At 53.9% G+C, this 21,546-nt stretch overlaps 1 protein-coding gene across 2 annotated transcripts; it reads left to right on the top strand.

Moving 5' to 3' along the window:
• Nucleotides 1–1,009: 1,009 nt before the first annotated feature.
• Nucleotides 1,010–20,592, top strand: LOC144732050 (uncharacterized). Of its 2 annotated transcripts, none has more exons than XM_078613287.1 (11): nucleotides 1,010–1,291; nucleotides 5,655–5,737; nucleotides 6,456–6,570; nucleotides 7,288–7,453; nucleotides 10,382–10,512; nucleotides 11,260–11,365; nucleotides 12,498–12,661; nucleotides 13,778–13,871; nucleotides 14,540–14,639; nucleotides 14,784–14,836; nucleotides 15,552–20,592. In XM_078613287.1, exons 1-11 carry the CDS (start codon nucleotides 1,238–1,240, stop codon nucleotides 17,528–17,530), a joined length of 3,045 nt encoding a protein of 1,014 aa, XP_078469413.1. In that variant the 5' UTR covers nucleotides 1,010–1,237; the 3' UTR covers nucleotides 17,531–20,592. The 2 variants fall into 2 exon arrangements, with proteins under 2 accessions (XP_078469413.1, XP_078469405.1); XM_078613279.1 differs by lacking the exon at nucleotides 1,010–1,291 and adding an exon at nucleotides 3,664–4,236.
• Nucleotides 20,593–21,546: the final 954 nt, after the last annotated feature.

A 21,546-nucleotide genomic window follows, 5' to 3' on the forward strand; every position in this document is an offset into this window, starting at 1 on the left:
CTATGGCTGCAGGGTTTGGTGGTACATGTTGTTTATGTCGTTTATTGTGAAAATTCGGTCACAGTTCCTATGATCACTGTTACATTGCTTTTATGGCTTTATTTTGGTGATTTCGAAAAGTTTTTTGGTTTGGCCATGTTTGTTTGTTGTAGTACGGAGTTAGACTGATGGCCTTAATCTAAGTTGTCTTGTGGCTGTTGTTGTTTGACTTACATCCCACTGGGATTTTTGCACACAGCGTTGGTGTACGGTGCTTTTTGTGGAATATGTTGCTGTCTTTTCCTGGATTTTCTGTTTGCACATAGTCACTTTAAGATGTTTTCTTGTTCATGTTTTTGTTTCATGTTTTCGTTTTTTTGTTGTTGCGGTTGCACCCGATTTAAGAGCCGAATGGCTCACAGGGCTATACCAAATAAATGAAACTGAAACTGAAAAACTGAAGGGCCATTGCCCGAAACGTCGCCTTTTACCGCGTTGTCTTTTAAGGCCATGTTATTGGCGAACGCGTTCAGATGCGTTTTTGTTTTTATAAATTGCGCATGTGATTCAGTGTTTCGGTTTGGAGGATGATGAGTCATTGTCGAGGAGGAGGGGTTGTAGAGGAGGAGGAGGAGGGGTTGTGGAGGAGGAGGGGGGGTTGTTGTGGTGGAGGAGTTGTAGAGGAGGAGGAGGAGTTGTAGGGGATGAGTCACTGTAGAGGAGGAGGGGTTGTGGAGGAGGAGGGGTTTGGAGAGGAGGGGTTGTTGTGGTGGAGGAGTTGTAGGGGAGGAGGGGTTGTAGAGGAGGAGGGGTTGCAGAGGAGGAGGAGTTGTAGGGGAGGAGGAGTTGTAGAGGAGGAGTTGTAGAGGAGGAGGAGGAGTTGTAGGGGATGAGTCACTGTAGAGGAGGAGGGGTTGTGGAGGAGGAGGGGTTTGGAGAGGAGGGGTTGTTGTGGTGGAGGAGTTGTAGGGGAGGAGGAGTTGTAGGGGAGGAGGAGGGGTTTTTAGGGGAGGAGGGGTTGTAGAGCAGGAGGAGGAGGGGGAGGGGTCGGCACGCAACAGCAGCAGCAGCAGCCGCGGCGTTGGCTCCGAGTGGCATCCCGCGCGGGTCTCCCCGCCATGATGATGCGGCCCGGGCCCTCGTCCCTGGCGGACGACGAGGCCTGGGCGGCCCGGGCCCTGCGCTGAGACGAGGACGAAGAGGAGAAAGAGGAGGAGGAAGAGGAGGAGAAGGACGACGAGGAGGACGACGAGGAGGAATGAGGGAGTCGCCGCGGAGGACGGGCCGCACCTGGCTGGAGGCCGCCCGGGTGGTACGTGTGGCGCAAAAGTTGGGTAGGCTGACCCCGGGGGGAGTGAGGCCCATCGATGGGGACCCCTGTTAAAGGGGACCCCATCGATGGGATACCCGACTGTAGTACGGAACCCCTTGGAGGGGATCGCCGTGGTGAAGGGGATCTCTGGGGTCGTGGCTGTGGAGGGATCCGAGGTGGTGGGTGGGGGGAGTCTCGGCTGTAGAGGGACCCCCGGAATTATCGCTGCTGTCTGGGGGGCCCCCCTGTGGAGTTATTCCCTGCCCCCCCCCCCCCCCCCAAGACGATGGGATCACCGGGGTCCCAGATATTGAGGAACCCGGTGAAGTTGACCCCTGCAGAGCGAACCCCGTGGAGTAATCCCCTGCGTAAAAGGGGGGGGGGGCGTGGTGAAGTGACCCCCTTTGGAGAGAGGTTTTTTGGGGTCCTGGGGGCTGTAGGATGGGGACCCACGTGAAGTTAAACGGGACCACGGCAACCTGACAGGGGAGGCGAGGGGGTTGGGGGTGAGTGGGGAGGGGGGGGTATCCCTGTGATGAAGGGGGGAGTCGAGGGGGCCTGTTGAGGGGTGTGGGGGGGGGGTCCCGGGTTGATGGGGAAGAGATGGCGCAGCGCGGGTGAGAGAGACGGTGCCTCCTCGGCCTTGTTGTTTGTGTCGCCTGCGCGGCGTGGAGCCACCAGATGTCTCTCTTGTGTTCCAACTCTCTCCCTGTGCCACCACCACCACCACCCTGTGTGTGTACTCCATGCGTAACACGTGTGCGAGTATATACACGTGTATACTCACACACGTGTGTGTGTATACGCGTACACATCAACACATTGACACGTGTGTGTGTATGTGTGTGAAAGAAAACACATACGCACGTGTGTGTGTGCGAACGTACACACATCAACACGTGCGTGTGTGTACACATGCACACGTGTTGATGTGTTTTCGTTCACACATCAACACGTGTGTACACATACACACGTGTTGATGCGTATGTGTGTAAACAAAGACAAAGATCCCTCCGTATAGCCTGTAACAGACTGTAGGGGCAAGTGCCGTTAGCGAGTCGCCCCTATGGAGCCCGGCACGGCACACGAGGGCGGTGGGTGGACAGCACCACGCCCGGCCGCCTTTGTCTCCCCGGTGGCGATGTTTACTACGCACCGCACCAGGTACTCATTTGAGGCCGAGTCGACCTAGGGGATGCCCACGACCGGTTCGAGATAATCGTCACACTGGTGTTGGGGAATCGAACTCGGGTCGCCTGGTTCGTAGGGCATCGTATCGCTGACAGCTACACACACACACGCAGACATGCATTTGCACATGTGTGTGTTGCTGGTCTGGTCAATGTTTTACACTCGCGTGCTTCCGAGTGTTTGCATGTGCACACGTGTACCGCGCGTGATGTCGGTGTGTGTGTGTAAACTCAACGTGTGTCCACGTGTGTGTCCACGTGTGTGTCCACGTGTGTGTCCACGTGTGTGTCCACGTGTGTGTCCACGTGTGTGTCCACGTGTGTGTCCACGTGTGTGTCCACGTGTGTGTCCACGTGTGTGTCCACGTGTGTGTCCACGTGTGTGTCCACGTGTGTGTCCACGTGTGTGTCCACGTGTGTGTCCACGTGTGTGTCCACGTGTGTGTCCACGTGTGTGTCCACGTGTGTGTCCACGTGTGTGTCCACGTGTGTGTCCACGTGTGTGTCCACGTGTGTGTCCACGTGTGTGTCCACGTGTGTGTCCACGTGTGCCGATGTGCGCACACGTGTCGCTGTGTACAGACGCGCGCTGAGTGTGTGCGTGTGTACACGTGCGGCGCTGGTGAGTCAGTGTGGACCCACGTGACCCTTGTGTGTACCCACGTGACCCTTTTGTGTGCACGTGCGTGGTCATGTTCACACACGCGTGTGTTTAGTGTGTGCGTGCGTACTGTGGGGTAGCGGTAGTGTAGTGGTTAGCGCTACGCCACGCTCAGAACCTGTGGTCCCAGAGTTCGATTCGTGCTCACGGCCAATACCAGTGTGACGATTATCAGAACCGGTCCTGGGCCTCCCCTAGGTCGACTCAGCCTCAAATGAGTACCTGGTGCGGTTTGTAGTAAACATCGCCACTAGGGAAACAAAGGCGGCCGTGCGTGGTGCTGGCCTTCATAGGTGCTGCTCGCTATCAGCACTTGCCCCAATCGTCTGTTCAGGCTATCGGGGGGATCTTTGTCTTTGTGTACACGTGTGTCGGTGTCTAGTCGTGGCTGTGTGTACACACAATGTGTACTCGCTTACGTGTCCACGTGCGCATAAATAATCGCTAAACTAACTGAATGCCTGTCATACCTGTCAACCCATAACAAGGGGGGGAGGGGTGGGTAAACCGTATGGGTTGACAGGTACGACACGTGCACTCGTTTACGCATGTGTACACAAAGGCGTGTGTCCACGTGTACAGACTCGGTCTGTCGTGTGTACTTATGTACACACACACACAATTCGTGTCCGTGTGTATGTGTGTACACACGTTCGTCCCCCATGTTTCCATGGCGCTCATTATCACTAGGCTTGTTTACTTACCACCCAAGGAAGCCCCGAGTCTCATGATTTCGAGGGGGGGTGTGGGTGCCAAGCTTATTCGCAGCAGGGGGCAACTATTGCTATGTACATCGCGATTGAGTAATATGGTACACACACACCGGTGTGTGTGGACGTGTCTCCCCTACTTGTACACACACACGCTCTCTTGTGTTTTCGATTTCTGTGCTTATTTGGCGTGCGCGCGCGCGTACACACGCATGTACACACGCGTGTGTATATGTACGCGTGTGTAAACCCCGTACGTGAACACACACTGGCAGCTGTTGATAACCGGACGGGTGGAGTGCTTGCGATTACGCACTCAGAAACCTCGGCGCTCCAAGCCCTCTTCTCGCTGTGACCGCTGCTGATCAAGAATTTGGTTTTCTGGTGCGTTCCTCTGATCAGATATGTTGGCTTCGTGAACGCGTTTCCTCGCTCGCTCAAAACGGCACCGCCATCAGAATCGGCACAACAGCTGCTGCCGCCTCTCCCCACAAAGCGGAAACTATCGATTAACATTTTTTTACATGGTCATTGCTGGGTTTTTTTTCTCACTCCGATAAAAAAAACAATTCTAGGTTCCCCCCCCCCCCCCGATTGGCAGTGGAATGGTCATAAAGGGTTCCACGGTGGTGAAATGTTAACTACCTCGCCTGGTATACAGGAGGTCGTGGGTTCGATCTCGACTTCCGACTCCTGTATATTTGTAGTTTGCGTGTTCTCCCCGTGGACGTGTGGATTTTTCTCCGGGCCCTCTGGTTTTTCCCTCCACATTTAGAAACATGCGTTTAGAGTATTTGGCTACGATAGATTTCCACGCGAAAAGCCACTTCGTTAAGCTATCATTTGTTGTTTCTGAAAAAGAGCTCAGTGAGCCTTGGTAAAATAAAAAAAATGTTTTTAGTTTTAAGTCCGTGATTTCTTGCTCAAACGAGCAGGAATGACATCCTCAAAGTCATCCTCAAGGAAAAGTGCATTTGTTGTTTACAGCCCATGGATCCAGTGGTGGAAATTCCTCATTCCTGTGGCGGTAGCGAGTTTTTTCACTGTTAACTTCCCCATAAAGTGGTTCTTACTTTCTATCAACCCCAGAGGGGGATGATGGGCTGAATGAACCTCCCAAGCACGATTTTAAATTCGCAAACCTTTCAGATCGTAGACCGCTCGCCCCGACCGCTGAGCCACCTGGCCCAATTCTCCTCTAAAACTCGACTACGCACCCCGATTGGCCGTTTAAAGGTGATGGCGAATGAGTGCTGTCGGCTGGCCAGCTGACGTGATTTGTGTGTGCGGTGGCTTGTTAGGCTGCTTTTACAGTGGAGTGAGTGGCCATGCACTGTTGGCTGGGCAAGGTGCCCAGCCGCTTGTGTTTTTTTTCTTCTGGGAGGCAGTTTGTTGTTGTTGTTGTGGGATTTTTGTTTTTAATCTCGCTGAGCACAGGCCCAAAGGTGCACCAAAATGCCAAACGGGCAGCAACTAGGGGCAACTGTGAACGTCATAACAAATAGAGCATTTTATTAATTTCCGGAATTGAGCGAGGGTATCACACGAGACCTTGGGAAAAGAAACAACGGGAGGGAATTCCAAAGTCGAGCAGTGCTCAGAAAGAAGCCAGAAAGGCGAGGTGTTTTGACCGGCTGTAAGGTGCTTTTAACGCATTGTGAATGAGATGAAGCGGTCAAAGTGTGATAGACCGAGTCCTCGGCATAGGCGGAGGAATCGATGAGAAAGGGTTCACGGTTGGAAGGAGGAGGAGGAGGTGCAGAGGGGGGGGGGTGGATTATACTCTCATTTTCTCGCTGCAGGTCCTGGAGAGCCACCACAACACACCGATGAGCAGGAATGACATCCTCAAAGTCATCCTCAAGGAAAAGCTCAAGGACATCAGGTATGTGGCTTGTTCTTAGCCTTCACATTTGCAAGGAGGAATCCACTGGACTTTCACGTCTTGTTAACTTTTCCAGAAACGATTGATGACCTCAAGTCAGTTTCATGATTAAATAAAACCTGGTCACTTGTAACTATTCTGCATTTGTTGTTGACCGCATTCCTCGCTAAGCAGATTGTTTGGCAGACTTGATTTAATTAGTCTCACACAAACGTTGCAAATACACAGAAGGTCCCAGGGTGCTTACATTGCGGAGCTAAATGCGCCACAGTGAACCTAATGTGTCATTGCTCCTTTCTAAAGCCGTCAGAGTGCTCGCACTGCACACGTGTACACACGTGTGCAGCCTGTGTGTCAATCCACTTCGGGGGCGAAGGACTGCCCACGCCGAGCAAGCGGCGTGGCTTATTTGACCGTACTTCACCAGGCTGCTCAGTGCGGGTTCGTGAATGTGCAGGAAGTACAGAATGACAGAAGCTCACGTATTGCTGTTAGGCTTCCTCGAAAACGGTTAACCTGCTAAAATCCTCCCTATAGAACGTTTACATGTCAAGCTATCAACCCAGACCAGGTGAGTGTGGCCGATGAGGGAAGGTGAACGCCTACGTGGGGAGACGGGAAATGGTATTGTCTTTGCGAGCAGTTGCGTAACCTTTGCCCTGCTCTGATTTTAACATCTCACCGTTGTCGTTGTTGCCTTTTGCTCGGAACATTCCAGTGGAAATTCCCAGTCATCTCTGAATACGTTGAGTGCAATGCTTTACTCCAACTCGCGAACCCTGGGTGGCATTTTCTACAAACTCCCAGGCAGACCCGGAGTCTACAAACTGAAGGCAAGTTGCTGTCACTGCACTTTATGTAATTTTATTCCAGGTCATACCGTGTGTGTATGTGTGATGACCACAACGCTACAGTCGTTTCCTTCGCATTTCGGGTGTGTGATGTACTGACATCACCTGATACACGTCATGATAGTATGTTGTATTATGTTGGTGCGTAACACTTTACGTATTTTGGATGGACTCGCCGCCCGCAATAGGAACCTGGAATTTCCACTCTCGGCTGAGTGCTGTAAATGGGATGTTAGCGCTGCCTCAATGGTCATTTGAGTAAGGAATCACTTTGAACTAGTGCATCCTTGGCACACACTGCTGCGTCTTTGCAGTGTGCCAAGGGTGGGTGCCTTTGCCAACACCATGTATACATTACGTGTGATTAAGCAGAGGAAGATGATGATGTTGATTGAGTTGAAGGGAAGGATGATATGATGAGGATTGAACCAACGCTGCCGAAATTATGCGCTACCAGAAGGCCGTGATGGGTTGTTTAAAAAAATACTTTTATTATTTTTCTTTATATGGACGTACAGATATGTGAAGGAGACTTACTGTCTGCTTATTTATTTTGTGACTTGCGTGCTCCACAACGATACCAAACGAGTTCATGGTATGCTAGGACCTGGCAATATCGACGGAACACAAGTCGGAAACCATGGAACAGTGCAAACTGTTTTGTCATTCGTATTGGTTTATTATTATTTTTGTTTGCAGAAATTTGCGTCTCACAGGCGCAGAGGCAAGAGCGAGTGCCACGGAGCTCGGGAGACACTGCTGACCAGAAGGAGCAAGTTCTCTCCCGCAAGGTCTCCTGGCGGCCAGGGCTCGACGCCTTTCCAGCGACACCACGCGGGAGCGAGGACTCTCCCAGCGAGACGAGGTGATCGACGACTCGTCCCCCCGCTCCCTCCTCGTTTATCTCGTCAGTGCTGTTGTTGTTGAAGTCTACGTGTAACTTGCCACCGCTTGGGAGAGGCCTCCCCTAGTTTTCTTCCTATTCCTTTGCGGGTGATTCTGGGTTAATACCGTATTCTCCAGATTATATGTTCCGGAAAGTAGTCGGTGTCAATAAAGTTACACAAATGTAGTCTGTTACACGCACACCGACTGGATTATAAGACGCACTCAAAACTTTGGCTTTAAATTCAAAACGTAGGGACGATTACAAACGAGAGGAGAGGCCCATTCGGCCCATTTGGTTCGTTTGGTTTTGAGTAGCGGATCGATTCTAGGATATGGTCGAGGCGTCTGTTGAAGAAGAGTCTCAAGTCAATCAGCTTCGACTGCGTGCTGTGTGCACAGTCCGTTCCAGGCTCCCACTACTCCTTGTGTAAATCATCGCCTCCTGGCCTCGGTCCTAAATTTTAGCCGTACGCAGCTTCAGGGAAAGAAAAAAAAATCGCGTGTTATACAATCCCGAGAAGACAGTCTTTTGCGTCATCATCATCATACTACAAATAATTGGCATTGTTATTAACGCGCAGGCTCATGTGTGAAAAGGCACCAAGGGAATGGAGAGTGGGAGGAGGGGTGAGTCACCCTCTCGCTTGTTTTGCTCGGCTGCTGGTGAGGGCCCAGTGCTCTAGTGCGCATGCGTTGGCCAGGGAGTGGACACGTGCCTTAGATGTTTACAAGCCCTTTCTCGCCACTGACCTCTCGGTGACGTCACTGCAAAGAAACGCAAGGGAGTTGCGCGTGACGCGTGCTCGCTGCTGCCATCTGATGTTGCGTTTGGTTGAGCGCAGTAGGGGGGGGTGAGGGTCTTGTAAGACGTAGCTTCTGTAGGGGGCGGTGGCAGGATTGCACTGAAATGTGAAGCAGATTTTTTTCAATGCTTATTTTTCTTTTTTGGGGTATATTTTCAACGGGGGCGGGGGGGGGGGAGAATAAAAAAAAATAGAAAATAAACTGGATATGCTGATGGAAAAAAATGTAAGATTACAACATGGAAATAAATAACTTTTCTGATTATTTGCCCATGAATGCCTCGGAGAGTGTCGGGAATAATTTTTCAAGACTGTCCTGCATTGGGATCAGGGGCGGCTCGACGAGCTGCTGCCAGCAACTGACGCCGTAGGGCAAACCACGCAATTGACGCCCCCAAACCCCAAGGGCAGGTCGAGGCTGGCGTTTTTTGGTGAACTGGGAAACATTTTGCCCTTATTTTCCATTGAATGTTTTTTAAGCGTATTTTTTTAAAATAGGCGTACTTATTTGGTTTGTCCGTCCAATACATTCTCAGAAATGTTTAGAAATAAATTAGAATTCATATTCCCTCTGTATTCTTGGATCTTACGGTAAAGTCACGTAGAAGGGAAATAATAAAATAAATTATACATTATAAAATTCTCACGACGTTTCGGCCACAACACAAGCAGCCGTCGTCAGGTGAAGAACAGAGCTGTCGGAAAGACAGCATCCTAATGTCTTCCACAGCATCCTGTTTTTCCGACAGCTATGTTCTTCACCTGAGGACGGCTGCTTGTGTTGTGGCCGAAACGTCGTGAGAATATTATTATGTAAAATTTTTATTATTTTATTATTTCCCTTCTACGTGACTTTACCGAAAGATCCAAGAATATGAATCCCTGCAGTCACGAAAGCTTTAAATTGAAATTCCCTCTGTATTCGCACGTAAATTTAAATAATGACATCTTCGTTATTTAATTTGTATTTTTTTGCCTCGAATTTGCCCCCCCCCCCCCCCCCCCACTTAACTTGGCGTCCTAGACGACCGCCCCTAGTTCGCCAAGATGGATGGGCTGCCCCTGATTGGGATGTTTAATCAATTCTATGAATTAGTGTTTGATTGATTGGCTTTATTTCACCAGGTGAGAACCCACTGAGACAACAAGTCTTCGTTTTGTAACATTGACCTTGGTCAACGGCTGACCACAATATGGTTCAATTTAGACAAAAACACACGGAGCTGACAGATCTACAAGATAGGTTTGGTCACATATCACCAACATGGATGAGCAAGTGGCATATTTGTCATCCCTACCGATTTTAAGCGGTAGGCTTCCAATATTTAGACCCTGTTACTGCAAACCGATTTTTCTAAAGCCGGTATGCTTACCTTTGAAATTCGGCATGGGGTAAGCAGGTTGTCGGTAGGATTGGCAAACCTGACGTGGGGGAAAACTTGACATCCTGGAGAAAATCTACTCACATGAGGGGATGACGCTTGGCACTTCCAACTCCTGGCCACCTCAAAACCCCCACACCTACAACACCTGGCAAGCCCCCGTTGGTCACCCATCCAAGCACCAACCAGCTACGCTGCTTCGATCTTGCTTAGCTTCTGAAATCTGATGAGGTCAGGCGCATTGACGGTGACTTGGTCGTGGACGTGTTTGTTTCTGCTTCCTCGCTTCTCTGTGGGGTGTTCAAACTTTGTGCTACTGTATAAAGCACAAGTTTTGCCAAAGGTTGGTCTATCGTCAGGTCTGGGGTGGAGCACCCAGTTCCTACCTCGCTGCACTTTTAGAGAACTGAAAATAAAGCAGTCGGGTTGATTGATGATCCAGAAATGACCAATTCAGAAACTGCCAGTTACTCGCTCACCGCAGGTAAGTCGCCTCCTCGCCTCTCGTCAATTGCTATTACTATGTTGGGTTGACCCAGCCCATCGTCTGTCTGGGATCGATAAAATGTGTATCACTTTGCGGGGGAAGTCAAAAGTAGTTGTCCCTATGGAGGTGACTCACCTCCACTTAGCTGGGTTCCCAGAGCTCAAGAGTTCACGAGTGCGGCCGTGCGTGCGTGCGTGCATGCGCGCGCGCGCTCTTCTGCGGATGCTCGGCAGGTTCCCTGCGCCTCGTGTTGCGGAGGGGCGGCTCGCGGGCCCGGAGCCCCCCGGCCCACGGCGCCAAGACTGCGCCGCCAGCGCGCGCCGCTTCCGCCAGCCAGCGGCACTGCAGGAGGGCCCTCAAGCAGGTGGGCAGCCGCAGGTGGAGACTCGGTACAGAGCTGCGACGGTGACGTCGATGAATCGGCTCAAAAATAAAAAAGAAAGTTAACCGATTACTCGGGCCCCTTGAAAAATGGTGGTTGCCTGGACACCCTGTGAAAGATGGAAACTCCCCCCCCCTCCCCCCACAAGCTACGCCAAGTGCTAAGCCAGTGGGGAAGCCGATGATGTCATCAAGCTGACGTCATCAAGCTCCGTCCATCGCCTCTCGTGCAGCGGCGGCACACGTGCTAACAGAGGAGAGATAATTTCCCCCCCCCCAGCTATTTTCATGTTATCCAATTACTTGAATGATGGAACTGATACATATAATCAGCAGAGGAATCAATTACTTAAGTAATTAGAGAGGCCAGCTCTATACGTTACTGTGTCTTGGTTACAACTGGGGAAATATTAGGTTAAATGTATATTCAGGTGTTTTAATGTGCTTTGTATGTGTTTTTGCTGCTGATGGGGTGCGGTGGTGTAGTGGTTAGCGCACTGCGCTTGGAACCTGGCGTCCCGAGTTCAATTCCCGCTCTCAACCAATAACAGTGGCGAATATCTGAATGGGTCCTGGTCCTCCCATAGGTCGACTCAGCTTCAAATGAGTACAGTACCTGGTGCGGGTAGGGTACGGGTACGGCCGGGTACGGGTACCCGTTTGCGACCCTGGTGCGACCGGGTACGGGTAAGGAATCAAAACCCGTTTGCGACCTCTGTGTTGCACGCAGGCTCTGAAACAGCAGAGGGGAACGCAGAGCCGGAGGCTGTCTGCGAAAACGCTCGTCTTGCAGTACTCCCTCAAGAAATCCCTCGACGTTCAAGCAACCCTACCCGGTAAGGGATCAGCTGTGCCCAGTTCTCAGGAGGCCAAGTCTCCTGCTTCCTAATGTAAATCCCCCCAAGAACATAATCTGGTTTTTGTCTTTGGTTGTAAAGAAACTCGGACTTTGCAGTGTAGTTACGTAACACGCGAGCTTAGAGGTAGAGTGCAATGGTCTAATTAATGTCCGACTCGCATGGGGGTTGAGGTGTAGGCGGATATGTGAACATGTACACAAAATTACCGTTACACCGTGCATGCAGCAGTAGGTTACTAGACACAAATAAAGCACTGCTTTTAACTTGGGGATAATGCTTTACTGGGATTTAACAGTAACCAAATGTGTGTGAGATTGTGACTGTGTGTGTGTGAGAGAAGGTCTGATTTGTGAACATCTAGGGGACACGGCAATTACACCATGCACAACCACTGCACTGAGTGTGGACGGTTAATTGGTAATTGTTGTTCAGGGTGGTTGTGTGACGGTCGGATATGAGACGTCGTACTGTACTTGGTAGGAAGATGTGAAGCCTGAGTACCCATGCGCTTACCCTTGCGACATTGCGGCACCCGTGCAGTAATGGAACTGCACATGAGCAAATAGCCTTGTGTAAGTTTACATCGGTCACGTAACGTAAATCGTTGGTTCGTTTCTCAGTCCGCTGGTCCTGGTGAGGGTCGCGGCGGTAGCGTGTTGAGTAGGGGCGGTCCACACCTCCCTTTCCCTGGCCACAGACTCTAGCTCTTCCTGGGGAATTCCCAGGCGTTCCCAGGCCAGCCGAGCGACGTAGTTCCTTTAGCGTGTCCTCGGCCGGCCCCGGGGTCTTCGCCCAGTGTATGTTGCTGAGGGGACTGCGATGTGAACCTGGCAACGCGAGTTGAGAGCCCCTTTGGAGGCCATTATTATTTGACCCATTTCCCACTGGCTAGACGAAGAGGTGAGAGTACCCTCACTTTACCTACCGATGGACCAACAATACTGTTCGGTCGATTGGTGGTGGTTAACAAACTTTCATCGTTGCTCCATCTCTGCCGTGCCGGTGAGACGGAACCGCGGCCGGCGACCTCTTGGATCGCAAGTCCGGTGAGCTCGCCGTCACGACTGCGCGGCTCGCGCGGTAGAAACCCGTGAACTCTTCGCCGCAGACGATCGTTTGCGCCCCGAGGAGGACAGCATGGACGTGGACACCCCGCACTCGCTGCTCGTGAACACGGAGCTGAAGGCCCTGATCAACGTGCACACCTTCTCGGCCCTACCAGCCGACTGCCGGTCTAAACTTTTGTCTCAGCTGCCTCCCCTCGACAAGGAGGTGCGCACGCGAGTGTTAATTGCGGCCAACAAGTTTGATTTTTACTTTATTCAAGTATTTTTTTAACACATCACCTTCAGCCACATGGGCGTTTTGTGGGATGGCACAAATTTAGCAGCATTGGGTTGGTCAACACAAGCAAAACCCTGGACCAGCGTTGACATTCACTGCAGAGTCAAGCTTGAATGAATGCTGTTGAACTGTCAGGTGGCTTATAGGCAAGGAGACCTGTCTGTGTTTGTTGTTGGTCCGAGTTCGACGCAAAACTGTGTAACTCGTAACGCAATAATCATTAGCGTCGTTGCGGAGATTATACGCCTTCCAGAAGGCCGCATGGTTGATGAGATGTGTAAAAAAAAAAAGATGTTTTCAGCCAATTGGTGAGTCTTTGTACATGTGGGAGGAAACCGGAGCACCTGAAGAAAACCTACCCATGCGAGGGGGCAACACTATCCCATACAGAACTGTCGGTCGGTATCAATTCACACTTTGCTGTGCTGCGTTCTGCTGGAGAGCCAGGGTAATGTACCTCGATACCCACGTGAAAGGGAGTCCAGCAACATTTTGTAATCTTTATCCGACCCACCAAAGCCTCTCTTCCACGGTGCTGGATTGCGGGCATGCATAGCCACCGATGTTGGGAGGGCCGATGTTGCTGTGAGTCATCCCAATTGAGTAATTTTCTAGGCAATGTTTGCAACTATTGCAAACTTAGAGCCCATGCCACACCAGGACATCGTGGCCCCCCCCTCTTTTTGCAGCGTCGTCACTGAATCTTTAACGTCCGCCGTAAGTGTACGGCAAAAGCAGCTTAAGGTCAATGCACCTGAAGTGTTAGCCAGGGCGGCATGCCGGGATCGAACCACGAACCTCTGCACCACGCGGGGAGAGAAATTACAACCGCTGGGTCATGCCAACGCTCAGTTTCTGGGTGAGGACGGGAAACCTTGAGCAAAAATATATTTATCCGTGATGGTATCCCCTTCTCCAGCTTTACAAAGGATATCGTGTCTGTACCTCTACGACTTTTTTCTAGGGATACAAAATTGGATGCAGAAAGGAGCTTATCTCACCCGGCTCACAAATGCTCGTGTTCCCCCCCCCCCCGCCCGTCAGGTGAAGGCCGGCGTCGAGCAGCCGAGCAGCACTGCCTTAAACAACGAGTTCATCAACGTCGCTCTCGCGGAGTGGACCCACCGGCTGGCCGAAGGTACGGTACGGCACGACACTGGGGGCCTACTGATGGGAAAATCAGCACAGTATTGGTTCTTTCGTGAATGGAGCAGTTGTGGGTGTGAGTGGAACAGGTGTAATGTGAATGGAGCGGTTGTGGGTGGAGGCGCGTGTGGGTGGAGCAGGGGTGGGTGTGAGTGGAGGCGGTGTGGGTGTGAGTGGAGATCGGTGTGGGTGGAGCAGGTGTGAGTGGAGCAGGTGTGGGTGTGAGTGGAGGTGGGTGTGGGTGTGAGTGGAGGTGGTGTGGGTGTGAGTGGAGGCAGGTGTGGGTGTGAGTGGAGGCAGGTGTGAGTGGTGGAGTGGTGGGTGTGAGTGGAGCGGGTCTGGGTGTGGGTGGAGGCGGGTGTGGGTGTGAGTGGAGGCAGGTGTGAGTGGTGGAGTGGTGGGTGTGAGTGGAGCGGGTGTGGGTGTGAGTGGAGCAGGTGTGGGTGGGGTGGGTGTGAGTGGAAGCGGTTGTGGGTGTGAGTGGAGGCAGGTGTGGGTGTGAGTGGAGGCGGTGTGGGTGTGAGTGGAGGCGGTGTGGGTGTGAGTGGGGCGGGTGTGAGTGATGGTGTGAGTGGAGAGCGAGTGTGAGTGGAGCGAGTGTGAGTGGCGTGAGTGTTGTGTGCGCCCTTGTCTGAGATGTGGGTGTCGTGGCACTGTCAGGTGCATTCACAGCGGAGATGCAGCTGCGCTTGAAGCAGGAGAAGGAGAGGAAGGTGGAGGCGTGGAAGGAGGAGTTCTTTGAAGATTACTACGGACAGAAGTAGGATACTTGCAATCCCTGGAGGGCCACCCGCCCTTTGTTTAGGCCGTGTACAACACCCCCGGATGTTAATAGATACATCATGGTTATTTATAACAAAGGTGTGCGTGGTAATGTAACGTGTCATGTTTTTCTGTTTTTAAGGTCTGGGTTTTCTGAAGAAGAAGTGGCCTTGCTGATGGAGAAAGATGATCGAGGTCAGTGCGATTTTTTAATTGGGAAAGTTTATTCATTCATACGCATGAGTTAAGTAACTACTTTAGTACAAAGGTGTGTTGGAGAGCAAACCCACAACATTTACAATGGAGTACATTTGTCAATGTTCTGGGGTTGAGTACAATTGTCAGTGTTGTAAATGTTGTGGAATTGCTCTCTAACACAGCAGTGTGCGGAAGTAGTCCTGAAGTAGTAATTTATTGGCACGTTCTGTTCATGTGACAACACATTGACATTTACGTGATCTAACCCACATTTTTTTTAAATCGCAAGCAGTAATGGCACTGTGGGGGAAAGATATGAACTACCTCGCCTGGTATACAGGAGATCGTGGGTTCAATCCCGACCTTGACGCCTGCATATTTGGAGCTTGCATTGTCTCCCTGTGGTGGCGTGAATTTCTCTGTGGGTCCTCCGGTTTTTTCCTTAAAATTAAAAAAACATATGTTGAGTGTTCGGCAACGATACATTTCCACACGATGATAAGCCGCCACTTCGTTGAGCTATCATTTGTGGCCAGGTCGCTTCTGGAAAAGAGCAATGTCAGTCAGTGGGCCTTACCTGATTAAAATTTAAAATTGTAAAAAAAAAAAAATCAAATATTTTCCTAGTAGCGTTTACTTTGTGTGCCACGTTCTCGTCCCCGCAAAGCACCGTCTTCATTCGCGTTGCCCTCGTATGTTGTGCTCCGCTCAGATCCGTCTGGGGTCGGGAGCGTCGCGGCTCTGCGCAGCGCTGCCGTCCCCGCCGCCGCCGCCGAAACGTCCGGCCCGGACAAAGGCGCGGCGACTGCCGCTGCACGGCCCCAGTCCTCCAGACCGTCGGCCGTTTGCTCCAGGAGACGAACGCTCGCTAGGGGGGCCCCCGCGGCCGAACCGTGCCCGCCGTTGTCCCCTGCCGTCAGAGTGGCCGCTCCACGCGAGAAGAAGCAGGCGAAACAGCTCGGCGCGGGAAAGGGGGGCGGCAGTGGCGGCGGCGGCGGCGGGGTGGAGTGCGACGGCGTGGACGCCGCGTCGCTCGGCCAAGCGTCGCCTTCCCAGGCCTGCCGCCTGGGCGGCGAGGATTGCGCCTCGGAGAAAACCCGGGCTGGATCGGCGGGAGCGCCGCCGTGCATCAAATCGAGGGATCTGCCGTGGCAGAAGTCGGGCGTCCAGAGCGCGAAGAGCGGCCCGTCGGGAAAGAGGGAGAATTCCGAAGAGGGGATAATCCCGCGGTGCTGCGCGGAGAATACGGACAGCGACGAGGCTGCAGCCGCGCAGGCAAATCGGCACCGCGGGCCATTCGCTGCCGATGCTTCCGCCAATTCCCAGCCGCCGGCTCCCTCCGCGGCAATGCAGAAGGGCGCGTCCGGCGAGAGCCTGTTGAAGTGCGCCGCTCCTGCAGCCGTCGGAGCGGAGGTGTCGCCCGCCGTGAAGAAGCAGGGGCAGGGCAGGTGCACGAGGAAGTGCAAGGCCCGGCGCAGCAGCCAGAGCAAGAGGAAGCGGTCGCGCAGCGAGGCGGAGCCCGTGCCCGAGGAAGGAGACGACTCGGAGGTTGCGGACGACGCGGAACCCGCCGGCGCCTACGCCGGCCAGGCCTTCTTCCGGCTCTGGGAGCCTTTGCACAGCATCCCCGTCGTCTACTTTTCCCCGTATTATTTTGGCGAGCAGCTACTGCCGCTCGTGCACGAAAGGGAGCCGTGCGCGACGAGGGTAGGCCATCACAAGGACTGGTGTTGCCGGAAGAACCACAGCGATCCCTGTCTTTTTCCCGACAAAGGCAAGGTGGGTTGGTTCGGAAACCAAGGCAGCGCCATTCACGAGCACACCTTTGGGAAGCTTCCTTGGTCAGGTCTTTTGCAAGAACCTGAGCAGAGCAGCATGAAGAAATCCGCACTCTCTTCCCCCGGCCATAGAAGCTCCGCGGTGAGTACGGGCAATGAGAACAGCAAGGGTTTCCCCTCGCCCAAGCCAGACACGTCACACTGCCCCTCCGGTGGCGGTGGCGGCCAGCCTTGTGAGTCTTTCACCCAGCCCAGGGACAGACGATTCCCCGAATGCAACTTCTTCCAAGCACTTTTACAGGTCGACCTGAAGACCAACGACAAATCCCCGTCGCCGACGGGGAGAGCCTCGGCAAACGCGAGGCACGTGCGCGACCTCGCGACGTGCGCCAACGACGGCGGCTTCGAAGCCGCGGGGTACCGCGGGGGGACCGAGCGCGAGGCAGCGAGGGGCGGCCGCGGCGATGGCCGGGGTCGGCGACCGCCGCAAGCCCGTCGAGTCCTCCCCGCCGCTCCGGCCGCGGCACGGCGGCGGATCGCCGGACGGCGGCGACACGGCCTGGCGTGCCACCGTCACGTCCATCCCCATCTGCGGCTCTCCGCTGAGCGACCCCCGCCTGGCGCTGTCCGTGGGCGGCCTCCCGCTGGCCTGCGTCGCCGCCACCGCGGGCCGCTCGTCTCCTCCGGCGGCGCAAACGCCCGGGCGCCAACTTCCCGGCCGCTGCTCGGCCCGGGCGGCCGTGGGAGGCGGTGGGTCGGTGGCCCGTGTCCCCTGCCCGCCGGCGGGCTCCACGAAGGCCTTGGCGGTGGCGGCACGGCCAGACGTGGGCCACGCGGCCGCCTGTCGCGAAAAGTGCGGCACCAGAGGCGCCAAGCTGTTTGTGGGCTGCCCCGTCTCCCAATAGCGTCGTGACTCTTGCCGCGCGACCGTCTGCTAGATGTGTAGAGAGAGAGCGAGCCGCATTTGAAACTGTTGTCCACATCAGCGTTCTTTTTTTTATATATATACATGCATAAACCTAATTGTATCTTGAATATGTTTTTTCTATAATATGGTTATCGTGTGTTAGCTCATTGTACAGTACATGAAGGCTTCAGTAGTAAGTAAATAGACGTGATTGGTCTGTGTATGATCGGTCAGCGAGTGGCAGTGTGTGTGTGTGTGCGCATCCCTTGCCTTCCCAACTTGCACTGTGCTGTGTCCTGCTATCAGCACAAGGCCTGAGGTTTTAATAAGAGAATATTGCACTTTCATTGTTAATGCTGGTTTGTATAAGTAAATGTTTTTTTTTTTGACACTAGGGTTGAAGTGCTGTAATCTGAACCGAGCTGATGTAAACGCGCCCGCCCGCCCGCCCGCGCCTCGCGTGTGCGCTGCCTCCAGTGTTCAACAAAAAACACGAGAGGTGCGGGACCACGCGGCGCAGCGGCACGAAACCCCCGACCCCGACTCAGTCGAGCGTTCGCAACGGCAGAAACGGGGCAAAGTTTTCCCGCGGCTTCTCTCGTGCGCGCGGCTCTCTCAAGCGGAGGCGAGAGTCGGAGAGGGTGGGAGAGAAATTGGTAATGTCGGGGGGAACGTCGTAGTAGGAGTGGAAATCTGAGCGAGACGATTGGGCCCCCGACGGCGAAAAAGCGAGCGGCCGCGGTTTGACAAGGGCTTGGATGCGAGCGTGGTGCCCCGTTAAGCCTCCCGCGCGTTTCCTTTCTTCCACTTGACGTCTTGTTTACGCGTGTCCCCTACGTAACCCTGTCCCCGTCACTGCCAGTGTCGCGCGCCCTGCCCGTCGTTAGTTTAGGGCTAATCGACTATAGTTTTAACGAAACTGATAAAAAAAACTGAAAAAAAACGTACGTGTATGAAATACATATGGTTACAGAGTTTACGTAAACGTGTGATTTTAGTCGTCAAAATGTTAAGGTAACGAAATGCAATATAACACAAAAAAAAGGATGAGGATGCAAAACGTGCTTCCACGGAGCATCTGGCTGATTTTAAATGCTGCAGATAAAAGAATGTAAAGAATGTATGTTTTTTTTGTATGCGGTGCGCATGCCTTTATGTGGCTGAGCTGGAGTATTAGCCGAAAGGGAGTTTGCCAAAGCTAACCACGAGGTTGCCTAAAAGGAGCCGAGTTGAATGTACTGATGATTACGCAGATACTTGATGGCGGGTGGATTGTGAGTGAAGAACGAGTCAATCATAGGATGGGGTGGGGGGGCACTTGTGGAGCCCCCTAGCGAGGTGATGACGCCGGTGAGATGTGGCGGTGGTGGATAGGGAGGGGGGGGGGTAGGCAGGTTTGGCGTAGGGTTGCTGTGATATGGCGACGTAACGTGGCGCGATTGTCGTTTTACCGTCCCGTTGAGCGAAATATCCGTGGCGCGATAATCCGTCGTTTGTTGAATCCTTCTGAGATCTCGGTTTTTTTGTTTGTTGAAAAGGCCCTGGCAAAAATACGTACGAAATATAGGACGCTCCGAAGTTAAAGTTGTAACCGAGTAACTGTTGGCCGTTCAATTAGTGCTTTTGGCAAAACGTTTTCTGGAGTCGTTGATGGTGGGGGCATTTTTAATGGCTGCATCTTTTCCGTCGTTCCTGTAATCGCCTAACTTCTTTTTCTTGTGACCGATAGCCGTGTGCGCCGTAAGCGTTACAGAATTGTCAGGTTACAATGATTATAAGTAAACTCGGCACATTCGTCAATAATACTACCTTAAAAGGAAAAAATATGTAAAAGGTGACATTTTAGCCGATAATTATAAGACGTATGAAGACTTATTGCTTTTAGGAGATCTATAACTGTTCAAAGACTTGTGGCAGGATTGCGTCGATTTTACTGCAGTTGAAGAACTTCCAAGTAGATCTTTACTTGTGCTGAAAGTAAATCGATCAGAAAAGCACAAACGCCACAACATACGCGACAATTCACGTGTCCACGGTAATCTATCCCCACGAGCGTCGTGTTCGCAATCATCGCGAAAAAATCATAACGCGGCAACCCTACAGATTGGAGTCTCGCAAGGGGTAGCAGAGGGAGGGAGGGAGGGAGCGCCGGACGTTTCTACGCTGCGTCTAGACGGGCGCTGAACTTTGGCCCCACGTTTGCCACCACTCGCGCGACATCGCCCCGAGTCCTGGACAAAAGTGGGAAGAGAAAGAGAGAGGGGGGGGGCCGCGGCTGTTCCCTGTTGCCTCCCGGCAAAGCGGCACCTGCCGGACCAATCGCCGCCTGCCCCAAAGCGAGAGACCCCCCCATCCCCTACGTGAACGACGTCGACAGCCCCGTTTGTTTTTTTTGGCACGAGTTTGGCTCTCTTTTTTTAAATCCTTCCCATGCCGGGAACAGCACTTGGGGCAAGGCGCAGGCTTCTCCACGACTTGCCATCTCGCCAGCTGGTGACTTGAAGCAACAACGAAACACCACTCCCGTTCAGAGGCGCGTGCGCGCGCCTGTGTCTGGGGTGGTGATGGCTGGCGGTTCACTCGCGGAGTGGCTACTCGTGATGCACTTAACGTCAACTCCGTTTGCTATTGGCATTACAGTCGACGATTGGCTCTTGAGCGACTCGGAACATACAAAACGCACTCGCCGGAGACCATTGCCCGTGTCTGGGGTGGGTGGCGTCACCGTCACTTTGTGGCAAATTTGTGTTGGCAGCCGGGACATTAGCAGAGTGAGCAGTGGCGATGCGCAGCCAGCCACTTGCAGACGCCAGGCGAGACGGCTTTTGTCATTCGCCAGATAAGGAACCGGAACTTCCTTGTTGCTCGCTCAACAACAACAGCAAGTCGGCGAATCGCTGCTCAAATGAGCACTGAGCCCTGTGCCAGTGATGGGAATTCCACCTATGGCAGGGGCGAGTCTGTCCGTAAGACAACCACTGTTGACTACCCCGCAGAGTGGTAGTCGTTTTATCGACCACGGAGAGAAGGATGATGGGCCGTGTCAACCCCAACCCCCCCCCCCCCCCCAACCAGGATGTGAACTCGCAACCTTCCTATTGCGAGCCGCTCGCCCTGCCGCTGAGCCACCTGGCCATGTTAACTCGCACAAACCTGACGCGAGAGTGAGCCGCGTGTGTTAACCTGTCTCTGGGGTTGGGTTGGGGAGGGCGTCTAGGTTGGCGTTGGTGGTTGTGAGCGTCCGAGAAAGGGGCGGCCGGGCCTGGCCCCGCTGTGAGTGGCGCTGTGTGGGGGGGGGGGGCCCTTGCCTGACCCCGCTGTGAGTGGGGCTGTGTGGGGGGCAGCCCTTGCCTGGCCCTGCTGTGAGTGGCGCTGTGTAGGGGGTGGCCCGGGTCTGGCCCCGCTGTGAGTGGCGCTGTGTGGGGGGCAGCCCTTGCCTGGCCCCGCTGTGAGTGGCGCTGTGTGTGTGGGGGCAGCCCTTGCCTGGCCCCGCTGTGAGTGGGGCTGTGTGGGGGCAGCCCGGGCCTGGCCCCGCTGTGGGTGGCGCTGTGTGGGGGGGCAGCCCGGGCCTGGCCCCGCTGTGAGTGGCGCTGTGTGGGGGGCAGCCCTTGCCTGGCCCCGCTGTGAGTGGGGCTGTGTGGGGGCAGCCCGGGCCTGGCCCCGCTGTGGGTGGCGCTGTGTGGGGGGGCAGCCCTTGCCTGGCCCCGCTGTGAGTGGCGCTGTGTGGGGGGCAGCCCTTGCCTGGCCCCGCTGTGAGTGGGGCTGTGTGGGGGCAGCCCGGGCCTGGCCCCGCTGTGAGTGGCGCAGTGTGGGGGGCAGCCCTTGCCTGGCCCCGCTGTGAGTGGCGCTGTGTGGGGGGCAGCCCTTGCCTGGCCCCGCTGTGAGTGGCGCTGTGTGGGGGGGTGGCCCTTGCCTGACCCCGCTGTGAGTGGCGCTGTGTGGGGGGGTGGCCCTTGCCTGACCCCGCTGTGAGTGGCGCTGTGTGGGGGGCAGCCCGGGCCTGGCCCCGCTGTGAGTGGCGT

Source organism: Lampetra planeri, chromosome 2 (assembly GCF_965212315.1).
Source record: "Lampetra planeri chromosome 2, kcLamPlan1.2.h2, whole genome shotgun sequence".
NCBI classification, from domain to species: Eukaryota; Metazoa; Chordata; class Hyperoartia; order Petromyzontiformes; family Petromyzontidae; genus Lampetra; species Lampetra planeri.